Source organism: Psammomys obesus, unplaced genomic scaffold (genome assembly GCF_907164565.1).
Source record: "Psammomys obesus unplaced genomic scaffold, mPsaObe1.curated_primary_1811, whole genome shotgun sequence".
Lineage (NCBI taxonomy): Eukaryota > Metazoa > Chordata > Mammalia > Rodentia > Muridae > Psammomys > Psammomys obesus.
Window position 1 is genome coordinate 10,328,837 of NW_026596109.1, and position 14,856 is coordinate 10,343,692.

The 14,856-nt window shown below is 57.4% G+C and overlaps 1 protein-coding gene across 1 annotated transcript in view; it reads left to right on the forward strand.

Annotated features, from left to right (window-relative positions):
- The window catches only part of Glis1 (GLIS family zinc finger 1), a 63,226-nt gene extending 48,628 nt beyond the window's left edge, over window positions 1–14,598 (forward strand). Inside the window, exons 3-8 of the mRNA XM_055629001.1 lie at window positions 1,474–1,584; window positions 4,748–4,880; window positions 8,545–8,701; window positions 13,071–13,246; window positions 13,565–13,732; window positions 14,163–14,598. Coding sequence (XP_055484976.1) covers window positions 1,474–1,584; window positions 4,748–4,880; window positions 8,545–8,701; window positions 13,071–13,246; window positions 13,565–13,732; window positions 14,163–14,317 — 900 coding nt within the window. The 3' untranslated portion in view covers window positions 14,318–14,598. The remainder of the gene's footprint in view (window positions 1–1,473; window positions 1,585–4,747; window positions 4,881–8,544; window positions 8,702–13,070; window positions 13,247–13,564; window positions 13,733–14,162) is intronic.
- Window positions 14,599–14,856: the final 258 nt, after the last annotated feature.

Genomic DNA, 14,856 nt, shown 5'->3' on the forward strand with positions numbered 1-14,856 from the left:
AGGGTTTGGCTGGTGGCTTGGGACAGCCACGGGGTTTCCTGAGGGCTCAAGGGAACTGGGCCTGAGGAATGTTCTATCCACGTCAAGCCCTGGAAAAACAAACACAAAGATGGGCCTTGCTGCCCTGTCTCCAAGCCAGTGTGCCTGCCACACAGAGCTGTTTGTTTGCTTTTTGACCAGAGCGTGTGGATTTGTATCAGCATTCGCAAGGGACAAGACCTGGGGCCAGCCAGCTCAGGGGCAGGGCAGGGCTCATGGGAGAGTGTCCTGGGGTTGGAGGGGTGGGGGGAGGATGGAAGTCGGAGCTGTGTGTTTGGGACTCGCATGCTGAAGCAGATGGTGGGCAGTCCAAGGCAGGCTTTCCTCTCCCGCCCCTGCCTTCCTGTTGGCCTAGTCAACTTCTTACCACTGTCTCTCTCTTTTTGTTGTTCTCTGTTCTTTAACCTGGCAATCTCCGTGGCAGTTCCAAGGTATGGTTACGTCATCTCTTTCTGCTTCTCCCCACCAGGCCCCTGGACAGTGGGCCCCTGGCCCCCCTCCCGCCGCCTCTGGCAGGGGCAGAATCGCCCCAAGGCACGTGGGCAGCTCTGCTTGGTGTGTCCAATTGGACATGGCGGTCCCTGGGGCTTACTGTGAGAGGTGCCATTTCACACACACACACACACACACACACACACACACCCTCTATAGTCCAGCGGGCAGTCCCAAGAGCTTTCAGTATTCAATATGTTAATCCTCTGGGCTTTATGCCTCAGTAGCTGGGAACCCCAAGTTGGTCTTACGGAAGCCCCTGAGCTGTGAGGTGCGGGTAGGGCCATGAGCTGCCCTTCCCTGGACTTCTGGACAGGATTAGCTGGCCCCCTCCGTGGTAGGGCAGACGGGCAGTGGGAAGGCAGGCAGCCCAGGGTGGAAAATGCAGCCTGTGGGAACCTCAGGCCAATCCACAAGACAGGTTCTGAGCAAAGATAAAGAGGGGGTGATGTGGGTTGGGTAGGATGGGGGGACACTGGAGTGTGGGTGGGGACAATGGGAGGAGGACCCCAGGCAGTACCAGGAAATGACCTGGTTTCTGATCGCCCCCTCCAGCCCCCCACAGTTACTGGAGGGAGAACCTTGCTTGCCGTGGCCAGTAGTGCCACAGGAGTCATGCAGGCCGGCCCTGGGACATTCCCTCTTCCTCTCTTCATTCTCTGGCCCAGGACAACCTCTTGTGTATCCCTGCTTCGCATACTGCTTGTCACAGCCAGTGTGGGCTAGAAAGACCATACAGGGCTCAGTCGGTCCCCCTTTGCACATGGGTGGCCGAATGGGGACACAGGGCCTCTCCTCTCCCAGGCCAGGGGCCTTCCCTCATGTGTAGCCTTCAGACTGCAGCCTACCCCTCAGCCACTCGGTCCACGGCAGGTCACGTGGGGGACCTCCACCCTGACCAGCGCCCTCTTACCTCTCGCCCGTGCCCCTCTGACGTTACAGAAGCCATATGCTTGCCAGATCCCCGGCTGCTCCAAGCGCTACACGGACCCCAGCTCCCTCCGCAAGCACGTGAAGGCCCACTCGGCCAAAGAGCAGCAGGTGCGTAAGAAGGTAGGTGGCCACAGCCCAGTCCCATCCCTCCACACACCTCTACTCCCAGCCACCTGTCCAGCATCAGTCCATGTGCCCCCCTGCCTGTGTGCACAACACCGCCTTACACGCTTGACCATTTCCCATGTCTTCCTCCCAGCCAGAATACCGGCCCACGGCCCTGCCCCCACCACCCCAACTGGCTAGGCGTTCACCCACCAACAAACTGACACCCTTAACCGTAGCACTGATACCCAGCCCTGGGCTAGGCATTTCGGGTATAAAACAAAGGACAGGGTGCCTCTTTCCAGTGGCCTGAGACAGACGAGAGGAAGCTCCTTGACGTGTGATAATGATGACAGCGTGGAGGTTGTCTCTGGCACAGATAAAGGGCTTTGGCCCATCTGCGTAGGAAGAGAAAGGTCCTAGGAAGAAGCAACCAGGAACCATTAAGGATCTAGGGGGTGTGAGCTCCGGTCCCACCCGTGGGGCCTGCCACTGTTGGCTTGGTGGCCCTTAGGCCTCCGTGTGTCCCGTTTCTCAGTGGCTGGCTGGGGAATGGGTGCTGGTGAGGACTGGCTAACAGAATGTATGTCCAGGGCTGAGCCTGTACCTGGCACAGAGTCACAAGCGTAGAGGGGTGGACACTCACTCCCTTGGAGCGTGGGCAGCCGAGTCCCATGTCAGAAGCATGTACACACATGTGTGAGCCACAGCACAGGCCGGGGCAGTGTACTGACGTCTGTGTTCAGGTGGGCAGTCACCGCATGCTGGAAACCCTGCCTAAGATTGGAGCTGTGTCCTAAAGATACTTAACGCCATCAGGTGGTCTTGGGGGAGAGGACATAGTCTTGAGATACCTCCGGGGCCATGTGGAGCAAGCGGGTGTTAAGAGTGCAATGCAAGCTCAGCCCCGAGAGCAAGGAACATAGTGGAAATGGCCCTGGATAAAATGGCGGACACCTGGGCTGGGCCAGGGGGAGCTATCAGGACCCCAGGCGAAGCATCGAAGAGGGTACCTTTTGCATGAAAAGCCAGTGGGGAGCTGCTGGGAGGTCATGACGGAGGGGACAGGGCAGCAACTTTGGGCAGAGCATCTTGGCTTGCGGCACTCAATCGCCAAAGCCCTGGCAGTGAGGAGAGAGGGGTGCTCTCTGTCAGAGCCTGTGAGAGCGAAGGAACAGGCAGAAGCCAGCAGGCAGCAGCAACAAGGTAGAGAGACGTGAGGATGAGCCCAGTGCTTGAGCACTGTGAGAAGCAAGCACCGTGGTCCACTCGCGGTGATCATGGATGCTGCCGGGCAGCATATACAGACAGGGAGAGTCCGTCCCATGGAATGGGCAGGTAGAGACAGAGTACCAGGAGCAAGCTAACCTCCTGATGGAGGTGGATAGGAGCACAGGGCACGGCTCTCCGTCCTGGAGGCACTGGGGAGCCGTTTGAAGGGTTGAGCAGAAGAGCGTGGAGTCGCTGTGTTACTGGTGCAAAGGCCATCACATCCTTAACTCAGTGGGACTGTGGCACGAGCCGCCAGGCCAGACAGTGTGCATGCCGCGTTATGTACAGTAGCTTTCGTCCTACAAGTGGGCCCTAACTTATGTCCTTCTCACAGATGGAGGAACTGAGTCTCAAAGTGTTAACCAAGCAGCCCGGCCCAGGAGAGACAGCCGGTGCCAGCTCCTGACACAGCCCTCAGCGGAGGGGCCTCAGGGCAGCAAGGGATGACTCAGGCTTCTGTAGGCCGGCGCTAGGTGCCAAGGCTGCTGCTATCCCCAGTGGACTGGTGCCCAAGGGCCGGAATCCTGCCCTGGTTTTCCCAGGCCCATGCTTGGCTCACATTGAGCCCCCAGGGACCTGGGCTGCAGATCTGCAAACTTCCCGACAATAAGCATCCATTAGAGCCATCGGGAATGATGGATCTTTCTGGGGAAGGCGACCCTTGTATTATGACAAGCCCTTGGCAGCCCTGCTGCGTTTTGGAGAGAATTAGAAATGCTTTTCTTCCTTAATTCTCCTCTCCTGCTGTTCCTAATCCAATCGGCATTGTGGTCTGCAAGAACATGCCTTGGCCCTCTTTTGCCAGAAACTTCGTTTACATGGAAAACAGCTGCTGGGTCAGGCGCTGAGAGCCCAGTGTGAGACTGGCATGCCTTCTCCGCCTGATCAGCCCTCCACCTGGGAAGGTGGCGTGCTCCCGGAGGCCGACTCTCAGCTGCCCAAGAGCATGGGCTAGGCTCTGGCCTTTTGGCACCTGTTTTGACCCGGGAAAGGAAGCGTTTGGACACTTGACCGCTAAGCCTTAGGATTCCCCCTGAAGGGTGACCTCCCATGCAGGTGCCTGTGCCCTTGTCACCCCGTGTCTTGAGAGTCCCGCCCTCTCTGGTTTCACCTCACCTGGAGAAGTATAGACACCTCAAGGTGCCCCAAAGTGGCATGGGCCAGATCATCCCAGCCAAGCTTTGATGCTAGCCAGACAGTTTGGGTCCACACAGCGGACACTGGGCCGCTACTGTGACCCAGTGGGAGCCAGGCAGCTGGAGCCTCGCCAGCCCTACACATAGTACTTCACAAATAATCTTTTCTCTACTTGCCATGGCCTGCGGTGGTAGAGGCAGTCACAGCTCCAGAGTATGGGCAAGGTGGGTGAGGCCCAGAGAGGTTAATTACCCACTGACACAGAGGAAAAGAGGTTCCATGAGACTGGGGTCCAACCCCTCATAGCGACAGGGAGGCTGGATGGAGAGGGGAGAAGGGACAGTTGCTAGGCGACATCACTTCTAGGGCCACAGGTCGTCCTGATGGGAGCCGCGGAGCATCAGTAGATGTAAACTTCCTGGTTTATGCTGAGGCTACACCTCTAAAGCTGATCCTCAGGGACCATGAAGAGAGCCCTCACCCCTCCCAAGAGACGCAGGACCCCCAACTCCAGCCTGAAAGGCTCCCCTCCTTCTCCCCTGCCTCAGTGGGCTGAAGGTATGCCCAACCTTCCCGGCATACTTTCTTCTAGGAACATCCTCTAGAAAAACCCCTCTCATGTCAAATCCTGCACTGTTGGCTCTTCTCGGGAGTCCTCACGACGTCCTGATGAGGAAGCCAGTGCAGCGGCCTTGTCCCCAGAAGCGAGGGGTGCCTGAGGGCAGGTGGCTGATGCTCACACCTGCCCTGCCCGCTGCTTTCTCTCCAGCTGCACACGGGTGCCGACGCAGAGGCTGACGTTCTGTCCGAGTGCCTGGCACTGCAGCAACTCCACGCAGCCACACCTTTGCCTGCCAGCAGGGGGAAGGGCGGCCAAACCCTGAGCCAGGAGCTACTCCCAGGTATGTGCCCGTGAGGCCAGCTGTGGCTGCTCTCTGAGCACACTCCTGCCCACACTTCAGGAAGCCCCTCCTCCCCCATCACAAAGGTGGCTCTTACCCTGCTCTCGGAACCTAGCTCCTTGTCCCCTCCTCTTGGAAGTCTTCCCTTCTGTCTCCCCACCAGCCTGTGGCTGGGAAATCCTCTGGGGAAGGCCTGAGTCAGCCAGCCTCCTCACAGAGTCAGCGGCACGCGGTGTGGGGCAGCCAGGCCGGGGGACATGTCACCCTGTCTCAAATCTTGTGATAAGCCCACCCCCGAGTATCAGCCAGGTTTTTCCTTGTGGCCCATCTCCCTTCCACTCATCCATAATGAGGCACTCCAAGAAGCTCGAGAGCAGTTCCTCTGTGGACTTGAGGTCCTCCTGTTCAGTGCCCAGCCTGACTCCTTCAGAAGAGAAAACCAAAGCTTGCAGGGGAGGATGGGCAACTTGACTAAAACCACATCCTCCTCACAGAGTTCTGTGGCCCAGAGTCGGCCTCTCTGAGTCTGACCCCGCAGGCCTGTTGGATGGCACTCACAGCCACTGGTTCAGGCAAGAGCAGCAGCTGCTGGCTGCAGGGCACACTCAGACCATGGCATGAATCCTGGCTTTGTGGCTTGGGAACACTGCCTAGGTGCGGGCAGCGTGGCCTTTAGATGCAGCCGCAGGCTCTGGTGTTTTGCCTTCCACCCCTGCTCCCCGAGGAAACCACAGCCTCAGAGCTCAGTGCCCTCTGGCATTTCTTGAATTAGTCCAACCGGTTCAAGCATTTCTTTATTCTTTCTCCCCAACACTGAAGTAGTAGCGCACTTTAAAACACATCAGGGCCCTTACCAGACAGCCATGGGAGGACATGGCTTCACCCATCAGCAAGGCCTACTGTGTGAAGATGCCCCAAGATGTTTGCAAAGAGGGCCTCGCGCTCCAGCTAGGTACCCCAAATCCCAAAACTGCTGCTTTGGAAGGGACAGGGAGGGGCTTGTTCCATTGCTGGGACCCCACCACAGCTACCAAGGGCCGTGGATCCTACAGCCCCCAAGTGTCTGCCTTGAGAGAACTCACCAGGCAGGAAGGACCAACCCAGATCAGCAGGTCAGCCTGGGAGCCTCTTGGTCCTCCCAGAGGGGTAAGTGCAGAGGTCATTGTCATGCTGCAAGCCTCACTCGTGACGAACACCTCCACCAGGCTGAAGGGTGACCTGCCTAGCCCGATGCCCAGTCCAAGGAGGGGAGATCTTCTCCAGTGCCCCTTCCATGACTGCTGTGAAGACAAAGCCGAAAATGCACCCCAGCAGCTACTCGGGGCCTGGACCCACCTCCTAATCTTTACCTGGGAGGTGCATGCCTGAAGCTAGGGTGTGTCCCCGAGGCCTCGCTCTTCATTGAACAGCTCCTACGAGCTCTGTAAAGGCCACCTCGCACAGGTCTTTGTACCTACTGGCCTCAATCCTTCGCTCCAATAAGAGGGGGGGAAGGATAGCCTCTCCCCAGAGCTGGATGCACACAGACGCTTGAGGCACAGTTGGGAGCAGATGTTAGGGCCAGAGGTTAAGTGCTCATGGCTGATGATTGATGTTGCTGCTTTACAGCCCAAAGTGGTGTGGTTTGGGGAGCCTATAGGCCCAGGCCCCACTTTCACGACCCCTTCAGGGTCTGGAGAGTCTTTCATCCCATCCACTGTCCGTGTACATGCTCGGTCACTGCCACGTGTCTGTCTGGCAAGGGCAGACAGGCAGACAGGCAAGGGCATCGGCCAGGGGGGCATCGAAGGCAGGGGACAGATTAGAGTCCAAAACCGGGGGGGGGGGGACACAATGATGTGAGCTTGTCACTCTCTGATCCGGGAGGGGACACTTAGCCAGCGGGCGTGTCTTGATAGGTAGTGAGGGTGTGAGAATCAGGTGTCATCATGGTGGAAGGACCCGTCAGCATTCTAGCCTTCCCAGCTGTCAAGGCCCGAAACTGATTCAAGATGGCAGGCAGGGAGCTACTGAGGAGAGCAGAGTGGTGCGGGCTGAGCACAGGGGTTCCCGAGGCACGGAGGGGAACACGGCTTCAGGGTGCTCGCTGGCCTGGCAGAGTCTGGGCGGCGTGATCAGCTGGCTACCATGCCTGTAGTATCAAAGCCAAGCTCTTCGCTGGATGCTCAGAGCCCAGCTCAGAGAGGAGCCCATGGTTTAGCCCATGATGTTCCAGGAGTCTGAGCTTCCGAACTGTCAGATTAGGTGTGTGTGTGGGGGGGGAAACTTGGCACATAAATAAATACCATAGCTACCAACCACAGTGACTTAATAATGGGACCTCTGCTAGGGCCACCAAACCACAGTCACCTCCAGGAGTTGCGGGTCATCCGGTCTTCAAGGCCTAGGCCTGTTGGCAGCTCAAAGGCTTTCGGGGCCATGTTACCACAGTTCCCTGATGCTGCCTCAGGCCGGTGGCCCAGCCCCATTCAGTGTCCTGAAATAGCCTCCTGGTCAGAATGTCCGGTCTAGGATGAACTGGCTTTTTTACTCTTAAGCAGCTGAGCCCACCCTGGAAGGAACCTGGGTGTTCCCAGGCTAGTCCTTCAGAGGACGTGAAAAGCTTTGGGTCTGAGCTACTGCCACCCCCCACTCCCGCCATGCACTCTCACAACTGGAACCACAGTCAAGAAGTAACAGCTAGCAGGGGAGAAGAGACTGGCTAGCCAGTGGACATTGCCCTAGTGCGGCTGGGAGCACAGCCCCAGGGGAGCATCCTCCGGAACATGACCTTGATGCACTGATTTCAAGAAAAGTGATACTTCCATTCAAATAAGCATGCTAGGTTAACAGCACGGCAAAACTGGTCCCATTTTATAGGCAAAGTTGGGAGCATCCAAAAACCGTTTGACCCTTGAGCTTAGACATCTTGCCTGGCATGTGTGGGGACCTAGATACTGTCTCCAGCATCGTAAAACAAAGTGAAGATCTTGTTGTGCCCACCTTAGGTCCTAGTCCAGAGGAGGGGTCATCCTCTCCTGACGGGACCCTTGGCAATGCTGCCCTCTGTGGTCACCAAACTGTCATCTGGGCTTCTGGACCAGCCTGTGACTCTGACGAGGTATTCCTGTTGGTCTGTTAGCTCACCTGTGTGGATGAGGAACAGGTGTGATAAAAGGTGTCTTCAGTCCTTGGGCACGACCCTCCCATAGGGTACAGCCTGGACAATTACTCATAGTAAGCCTTCCCAGGAGCCCCCGGGCCAGATACACAGTCACTCCTCTGCAGCTGGCCACAGTGGATACCCAGGCTCTGCCTGCCTGTGTCTGAGGGGTTTACTCTGCAGAGAGAGCCCTGCTGTCCTACAGAAGCACTGCTTCTTGGGAGGATCTGCCAAGCCCTGGGCTTTCTCTCCATAGCAAGGTCCCCACCTGCTTCTGGGGGCACAGAGTCAACGCCCTGCTTTTCCAAAGCAGCCCATGCCTCTGACCGTCTCCCTCCATCCTCTCATCCATCACGGTGGCCTCAGCTCTGTTCACCACGATCTAAATCAGAGTGGGTGCCATTCCCTTCTACTGACGTCCTTCTTGTCCTTCTCTCCGAAAGCAGATAATCCCAGCTCCTAAGATGTTCATACCCTATCTCAGTGACCAAATCCCAGTGACGTCCGTCTGCTTCCTTGCAGGTGTGTATGCTGGCTCCATCACCCCACAAAATGGACTCGCTTCGGGCATCCTGTCCCCCTCCCATGACGTCCCTTCCAGGCACCACCCTCTGGAGGTCACCACTGGTTCCCACCACCACCTGTCTCCCCTACCCACAGCTGAGAGCACCAGGGATGGGTACGTATGGTAAGCCAGTCCTCGGGGGCCACACCTGAGCGCTCGGGTGGGCGGTGCTCAGGGCAGGTGAGCGGCACACGATCGGTTGTCACTGGTGACGGCAGCCTGCGTCTGTGCATCACGGACTGCGGCCTCCCTGTGCCCTGCGCCACCTTCCGTGTAAGCTGCTGTTGGTACCTCCTGCCCCTGCCACCAGAGGCGGGTGCTATTGGTAACCAGGCTTCCAGTCAACCACACCCTCCCTTCAGAGGCTCCAGGAAAATTTGGCTACAGCCAGGCCCTCAGGAGTACCGTGCCAGCATCTTGGCTCTTCAGGCCTTCAATGCCAGACTTCCCATAGAGGCGCCAGCCTAGGGCCTGTTGAACCCCCCAGAGCCTTCCACAGGGTCAATACATTCAGTGTGCTGCTTGCCCTGTTGGCTGGAGCTGGTGAACATACCACCATCCTTCTGTGTGATCAGAGGGAGTCCCAGCCTATACACACACACACACACACACACACACACACACACACACACACCAACCCATTTTGCTGATCACCAATAGTGACTTGCTCAAATTTGTTGCTCAAGGTCTGGCCTTAGCAACTGATCCTCCTTCCTTACCCTCCCTCCCAAGGCAGCATAGCCTTGACCACTGCACAGCTAGAGTCTGTGGCCTGCTGCTCCTATCTGGGTCCTTGCCATTCATTCATCTGTTCCTTCATAACTCCTGTGAGTAGGTCCCTGGCCCCAGTGTCCGGCCACTCAGGGCTTTCTGAGGAGATGCTGGACAGGCTACACTGTTTGACCGTATAGAGGAGGAGCAGGAAGGGCTGCAGAAGCCCAGAAAGGATGTCAGCAGGCCAGATGAGCTGCCTACAGGAGGTAGTGCTAAGCCAGGCTCCTGGGGCAGGTGGGCAGTTGTAAGAAAGAGCAGCAGGGAGCTGGAGCGATGACCCATGGGGCAAGGGCACTGACTGCTCTTTCTGAGGACCTGGGTTCAAATCCCAGCACCCACATGGCGGCTCACCATTGTCCCTAACTCCAAGATCTGACACTCTCACATTGGTATACATGCAGGCCAAACACCAATGCATATAAAATAAAGGCAAATAAGTTAAAAAAAAATAGAAATAAAGATTAAAAGAAAAGAAAGAGCAGCAAGGACAAAGGCAGGTGTGGTGAGAGCAGGGATGTGCTGGGAGGGGAACCATTGTGTGGAATCCTGAGCTGGAGAGAAGCCCCGGGAGCCAGACATAAGGCCAGTGACAGAGGTACCCAGAAGGTTAGGCCGGGCCAAGAGCATGAGTTATGTAGTAAGGGGCAGTGAAGGGCATGGGATATGAGATGGCAGCCTGAGACAAGGCTGGACGGGTGGGGAGAGAACCCAGTCAGCAATTGTGGCACAGGCTCAACGCTGGATGTGTGAGCCCAACGCCTTGGGCCCTCCCTGAGCCTGTCTCTTCCTCCTCCAGGAAGGTTGTGAGGACTGCCTGCCCACGCCCAGTGTAGCTTGTGGTCACCTGGTCCAGGTCCCCTCCACCGTAGCTCCTGCGCATCCCGCCCCAGCTCAGACCACCTACTTAACCAGGGCCAGCCTCGGCATAAGACATTAAACCACAGGGGCCCTTGCATACCCTGGGCTTGTGGCTTGGCCTCATTCATCACCCGCCTGCTGCCGGCCTAAGTGCCCATCAGGAGGGAGTGCCTGCAGCAAGAGGCAGAGTGATGACAAGACAGGACCCCAGCCCACACGCCCAGCCCTGGCCTGCAGAGTGGCTAGAGTTGTCCCCAGCTGCCAGGCGCCCGGGTTCCGGATGCCTGCTGGAGAGAAGGGCCTCCCGGCTGACACAGCCTGGGGCTGGCCTGAATGGGTTTCTTTTTCAGCCCCAGAGGAGAGAGATGGGCGGGAAGGCCTTGGGTTTTCCCCTGCTTGCCAAAGTCAACAGGGACTGGCCACTTGAGGCTCCCCAGCGGTTTTCTGGGACGTTTAAATAGCTTGACAGAATTATCTGATTCACTCAAAAATATGCTAAGAGGACCTGACTTCATGACCAAATGTATTTACCCTGGCTCAGAGGAGACACCAAACTTGGTGGGTTTCTTTTCCAGCCCCGTGCAAGGAAGGCACGGAGCCCTGGGGCTGCCAGCCAGGTCTAAGGTAGCTCTTATAGGCTTCAACCGAAGCTCAGGTGTGTGCAGTGGGAGGCACTCACCTCGCTCCAGAGAGGGCCCCACGAGAGCTCCATGCCGTTGGGGTGGCACAGATTGGCCTGTGTGGTGGCTGTGCGCAGTTGCCTCTGTTTCATTTCACTGGCCGTGAAGGTGGCAAAGGAGAATTTATGGTGGGTCCAGACAGAGAAAATGAACCTTAAGGATGCACGCGCTTTTCCAGATTCTAGGAACTTCTGCATTGCCCTTCATCTGTCTGTGGGGTTTGGGGCTCGGTGGTTTAGAAACTTACTTTGTGGCTGGGCATGTTGGCAAACACCTGAAATCTAACCACTCAGGGCACTGAGGCAGGAGGATAGAGAGTTTGAGGGCAGCCTGAGCTAAACAGAGAGACCCTGTCTCAAAAAGACCCTGTTTGTGGCTACTGGCCATCAACTGCCACATGCCAGGCTCCTTCGTGGGCTCTGGTGATGGAGTAGACCACGGCTGCCCTCCCTGCAAGGCACAGCTGAGTTACACATCCTGAGAGGGGAAGCGGGCAAGGCGGGCAGCCCACAGTTCTGAAGGGAAGAGAACTCATCTGACCATGTCTTGGCCTGGCTGCCGCCAGAAGAATGAACAGCATCGTCACCCGCTCATGGCCCGACCTTCACAGTTGGCAGTGCCCAGAGGGAGACCCTGTCCCCCGTGGACTCACAACACTGACAAATCTCCAGGTTATATTCGGAGAGTCCCAAGCGTGCGGAAGATGGCGTGTCCGGCAAGGCTGTGGGAGCAGGCTACGAGGGCCAAAGGAAGCAGAGGGGATCTCCAGTGCGCCCCTGGATCTCCTGTCCCTGCCACAGAGTCTAACTTCCTTCCGAGTGGGCACTGCCCCCCCCCACCCTCTAGTAGGGGAATGAGGGGAATGTGCCTTGCTTGACAGAGTGGCCAAGAGCCACGGTCCTGAGTTCGCTGTCTGCTTTAGTATAGGTCTCAACCTTCCCAATGCTGCTGCGACTCTTTAATACAGTTCATGCTGTGGCTGACACCCCCACAACCATAAAATTATTCCCTCCCCACTGAGTAACTATAATTTTGCACCTGGCCCACAGGCGACCCCTTGGGGTTGGGACCCACAGGCTGAGAACCGTTGATAGAGACGGTCCCGGGAAATCCACAAGTCAAACCGAAGCTTTGGAAACCTGGCCGCTGCTCTCCCTCTCTTCGGCAGTGCCTGTGTGCATCAGGCTGCAAGGCTGCGTGCCTGTGGGCTCCGAGTCCCTGAGCCCAAAGTCCCGAAGTCCCTGTAGGAAGAACTCAAGGTTTAGGACGAACACCTGAGGTGGGAGCCTGGCCTGTAGGGTCTGCAGCAAAGTCAGGTGGGACTCAGCATGGCTGCGCTCAGGGTACCTGCGAATCTCTCAGGCCCTGCAGTCTTAGCTCACACGGGCTTCCAGAGAGCACGGCTTGAGCCTGCATTCCTCCAGTTCTGTGGGAGTGTGGGCACTGGGCCTCCCGTCACAGAAGCTATGCAAGTAGAAGACAGGTGGCCAGGAAGGAAATTAGGAGGGGCTCCCTCCATACACCACATAGTAAAACAGAATGCCAGCTCGCACGTCAGGTGCATGCGCTGGTTTTCCTCCTCCCCCATCCCCCACCGTGGTATTTACTAATGAGGACATATGCGTGTTGTGCTGGCTCATGTGCGTACGTGGTTTTTATTTAACGCTCATCAAAGCCTGTGAGGTCAACGCTGTGTGGCCCTGTGGACGGAAAGCCTGGCGCAGCCTCCCTGAACCCTGGTTTCCTGATCTCCAAAAAGGAGACCTTGGTGAATCAGACTTCAGATGGTCTGTTCGGCCCCTCATCCAGAGCGCCAGAGTGGCACACAGTTGGAGGGCTGGTCACCAGCGGGGGTGGATGGTATTTAACCCATGTTGGTGACGGCTGCCACGTGTCAGGAGGTAAACAGCACCCCGAAGGAAAACGGAGGCTCCCAACACTCCAAGGTGTGTGTGTGCCAGGAGCTTGAATCTGTAGATTCCCAAGGTCACAGCCATCTTTGTTCCTTGTTTACTGGAGACCTAAATACGGAGGTCTCAACTAACCCATAACTCCGCTGGAACGTGACCAAGCCGGAAGGCTCATGTTCGTGACATTGTAAATGAGCAGGTGCTGAGGCCCTGGGTCATGCCTCTGCCCAAGATGAAACCGTGGCGCTCTGTTCTCTGCAGCCTGGGGCCTGGCCTCCTCTCACCCATGGTCAGCCCGCTGAAGGGGCTCGGTCCCCCACCTCTGCCGACGTCCTCCCAGAGTCAGTCTCCAGGGGGACAGTCATTCTCTGCACTCCCCAGCAAGCCGACCTACCCACCCTTCCAAAGCCCACCGCCACCTCTGCCCAGCCCCCAAGGTAAGGCACTCGCAACCCCTTGGAACCACGAGGACTGCCATGGGGTCTGGGGGAGACGGGGAGGGGGGGTACTCTGAACAACAGGTTGGGTTTCTGGCCTTGATGACAGGTAGGAGAGGCCTGCTGGTTGGAGGAGGACTGGGCAGGTATGGTGGATTTGGGAGGTGGAGGAGCTGACCACCTTACCATCCTCCACTTTTTCCCTGTACCCCCTTCTCATCCGCACCCCCCCATGCCTGAACCGAGCAACAAGGGGGCCGATTCCCCTGTGACGTGGCTACTTCCCTCCATCACCGCCTTCCCTGCCTCCTCTCGCAGGCTACCAAGGCAGTTTCCACTCCGTCCAGAATTGCTTTCCCTATGGCGACTGCTACCGGACCACTGAGCCAGCAGCCTCCAGGGACGGACTAGTGGGTGATGCCCATGGCTTCAACCCCTTGCGACCCAACGCCTACTCCAGCCTCGGCGCACCGTTGCCTGCCCCAGGTAAGCCGCCCAAAAGCCTCCCTCCCCTGAGCACTTGCCAAGGCTAGCCCTGGTGGGACTTCATACACTCTCATGTCTGTGTACCAGCCCTGTGTGGTGAGGAAGGCATCCCATATAGAGACGGAAGGAAAAGCTTGGAGAGGCTCAGCCTCCCTGAGCCAGGGTACAACCTCACCAGAATAACTGCCTTCCTCCCATCCTCCCTCCTCCCCACCATACTACAGTCAAACACTGGCAAGGGCCTGTGCCACGCCAGTCTGCCTGTTTGCCAGCTGCCCTGGTTCTTTAGCACGCAAGACCCTGTGACTGCTCTCCAGCCAGGTCACCAGCGCCCCCATCTGAAAGCCGCATGAAAGGAATGTAAAAGGAAGATGGGTCGCATAGCCCAGCCCCTACCATCTGTGACCCTTGCTCTCTGCCCTGCCCCCAGGCTACGAGGCCCTGGCAGAAACCCCGTGTCCTGCACTGCAACCACAGCCGTCTGAAGACCTGGTATCCAGCGGTCCCGAGGACTGTGGCTTCTTCCCCAACGGGGCCTTTGACCACTGCCTGAGTCACATCCCCCCCATCTACACAGACACCTGAAGGAGGCCCGCTGCACCTGCCTGGCTGGCTCCTGACACTACTTCACCTGCTTGCCATGGGCCCTGGTGCTTGCCACAAGGGGCAGCGAGGCCGCACCGCAGGGGAAGCTCCCCTCCTCGGAGGGCTGTCTGGCCTCAGAGCTGCCTGCCAGGAACTGTGGCCCTGTGACAGTGTCTTGGCTTTTTCCCCCTCTCTCCTCCTAAGGTTCTCAAATCACGGACCTCGTGTATATACAATGTACAGGACCTCTTTTCCACCTCCTATGAGTTTTATATTTTTGGTTTTGCAAGAAAAACATTAAAAACTGGAAACTAGACGTGAAGGCCTGGTTCTGCCCTGGGATTCAGCCTAAAGGCTGAGACCCAGAAGATCTGAGGGGAGTGCAGTGCGGGAGCCCAGGGCAGCCCGGGAGGCCTTGGGCCACAGCGATGGGGATGGAAACGCTCTTCCCATCCTGTGCAGTGATCTCCACAGACCCCGGGGAATGCAACCAAGGGGATATAGTCCCCGGACAGGGGAGTAGACAGAGTCTGATGGGT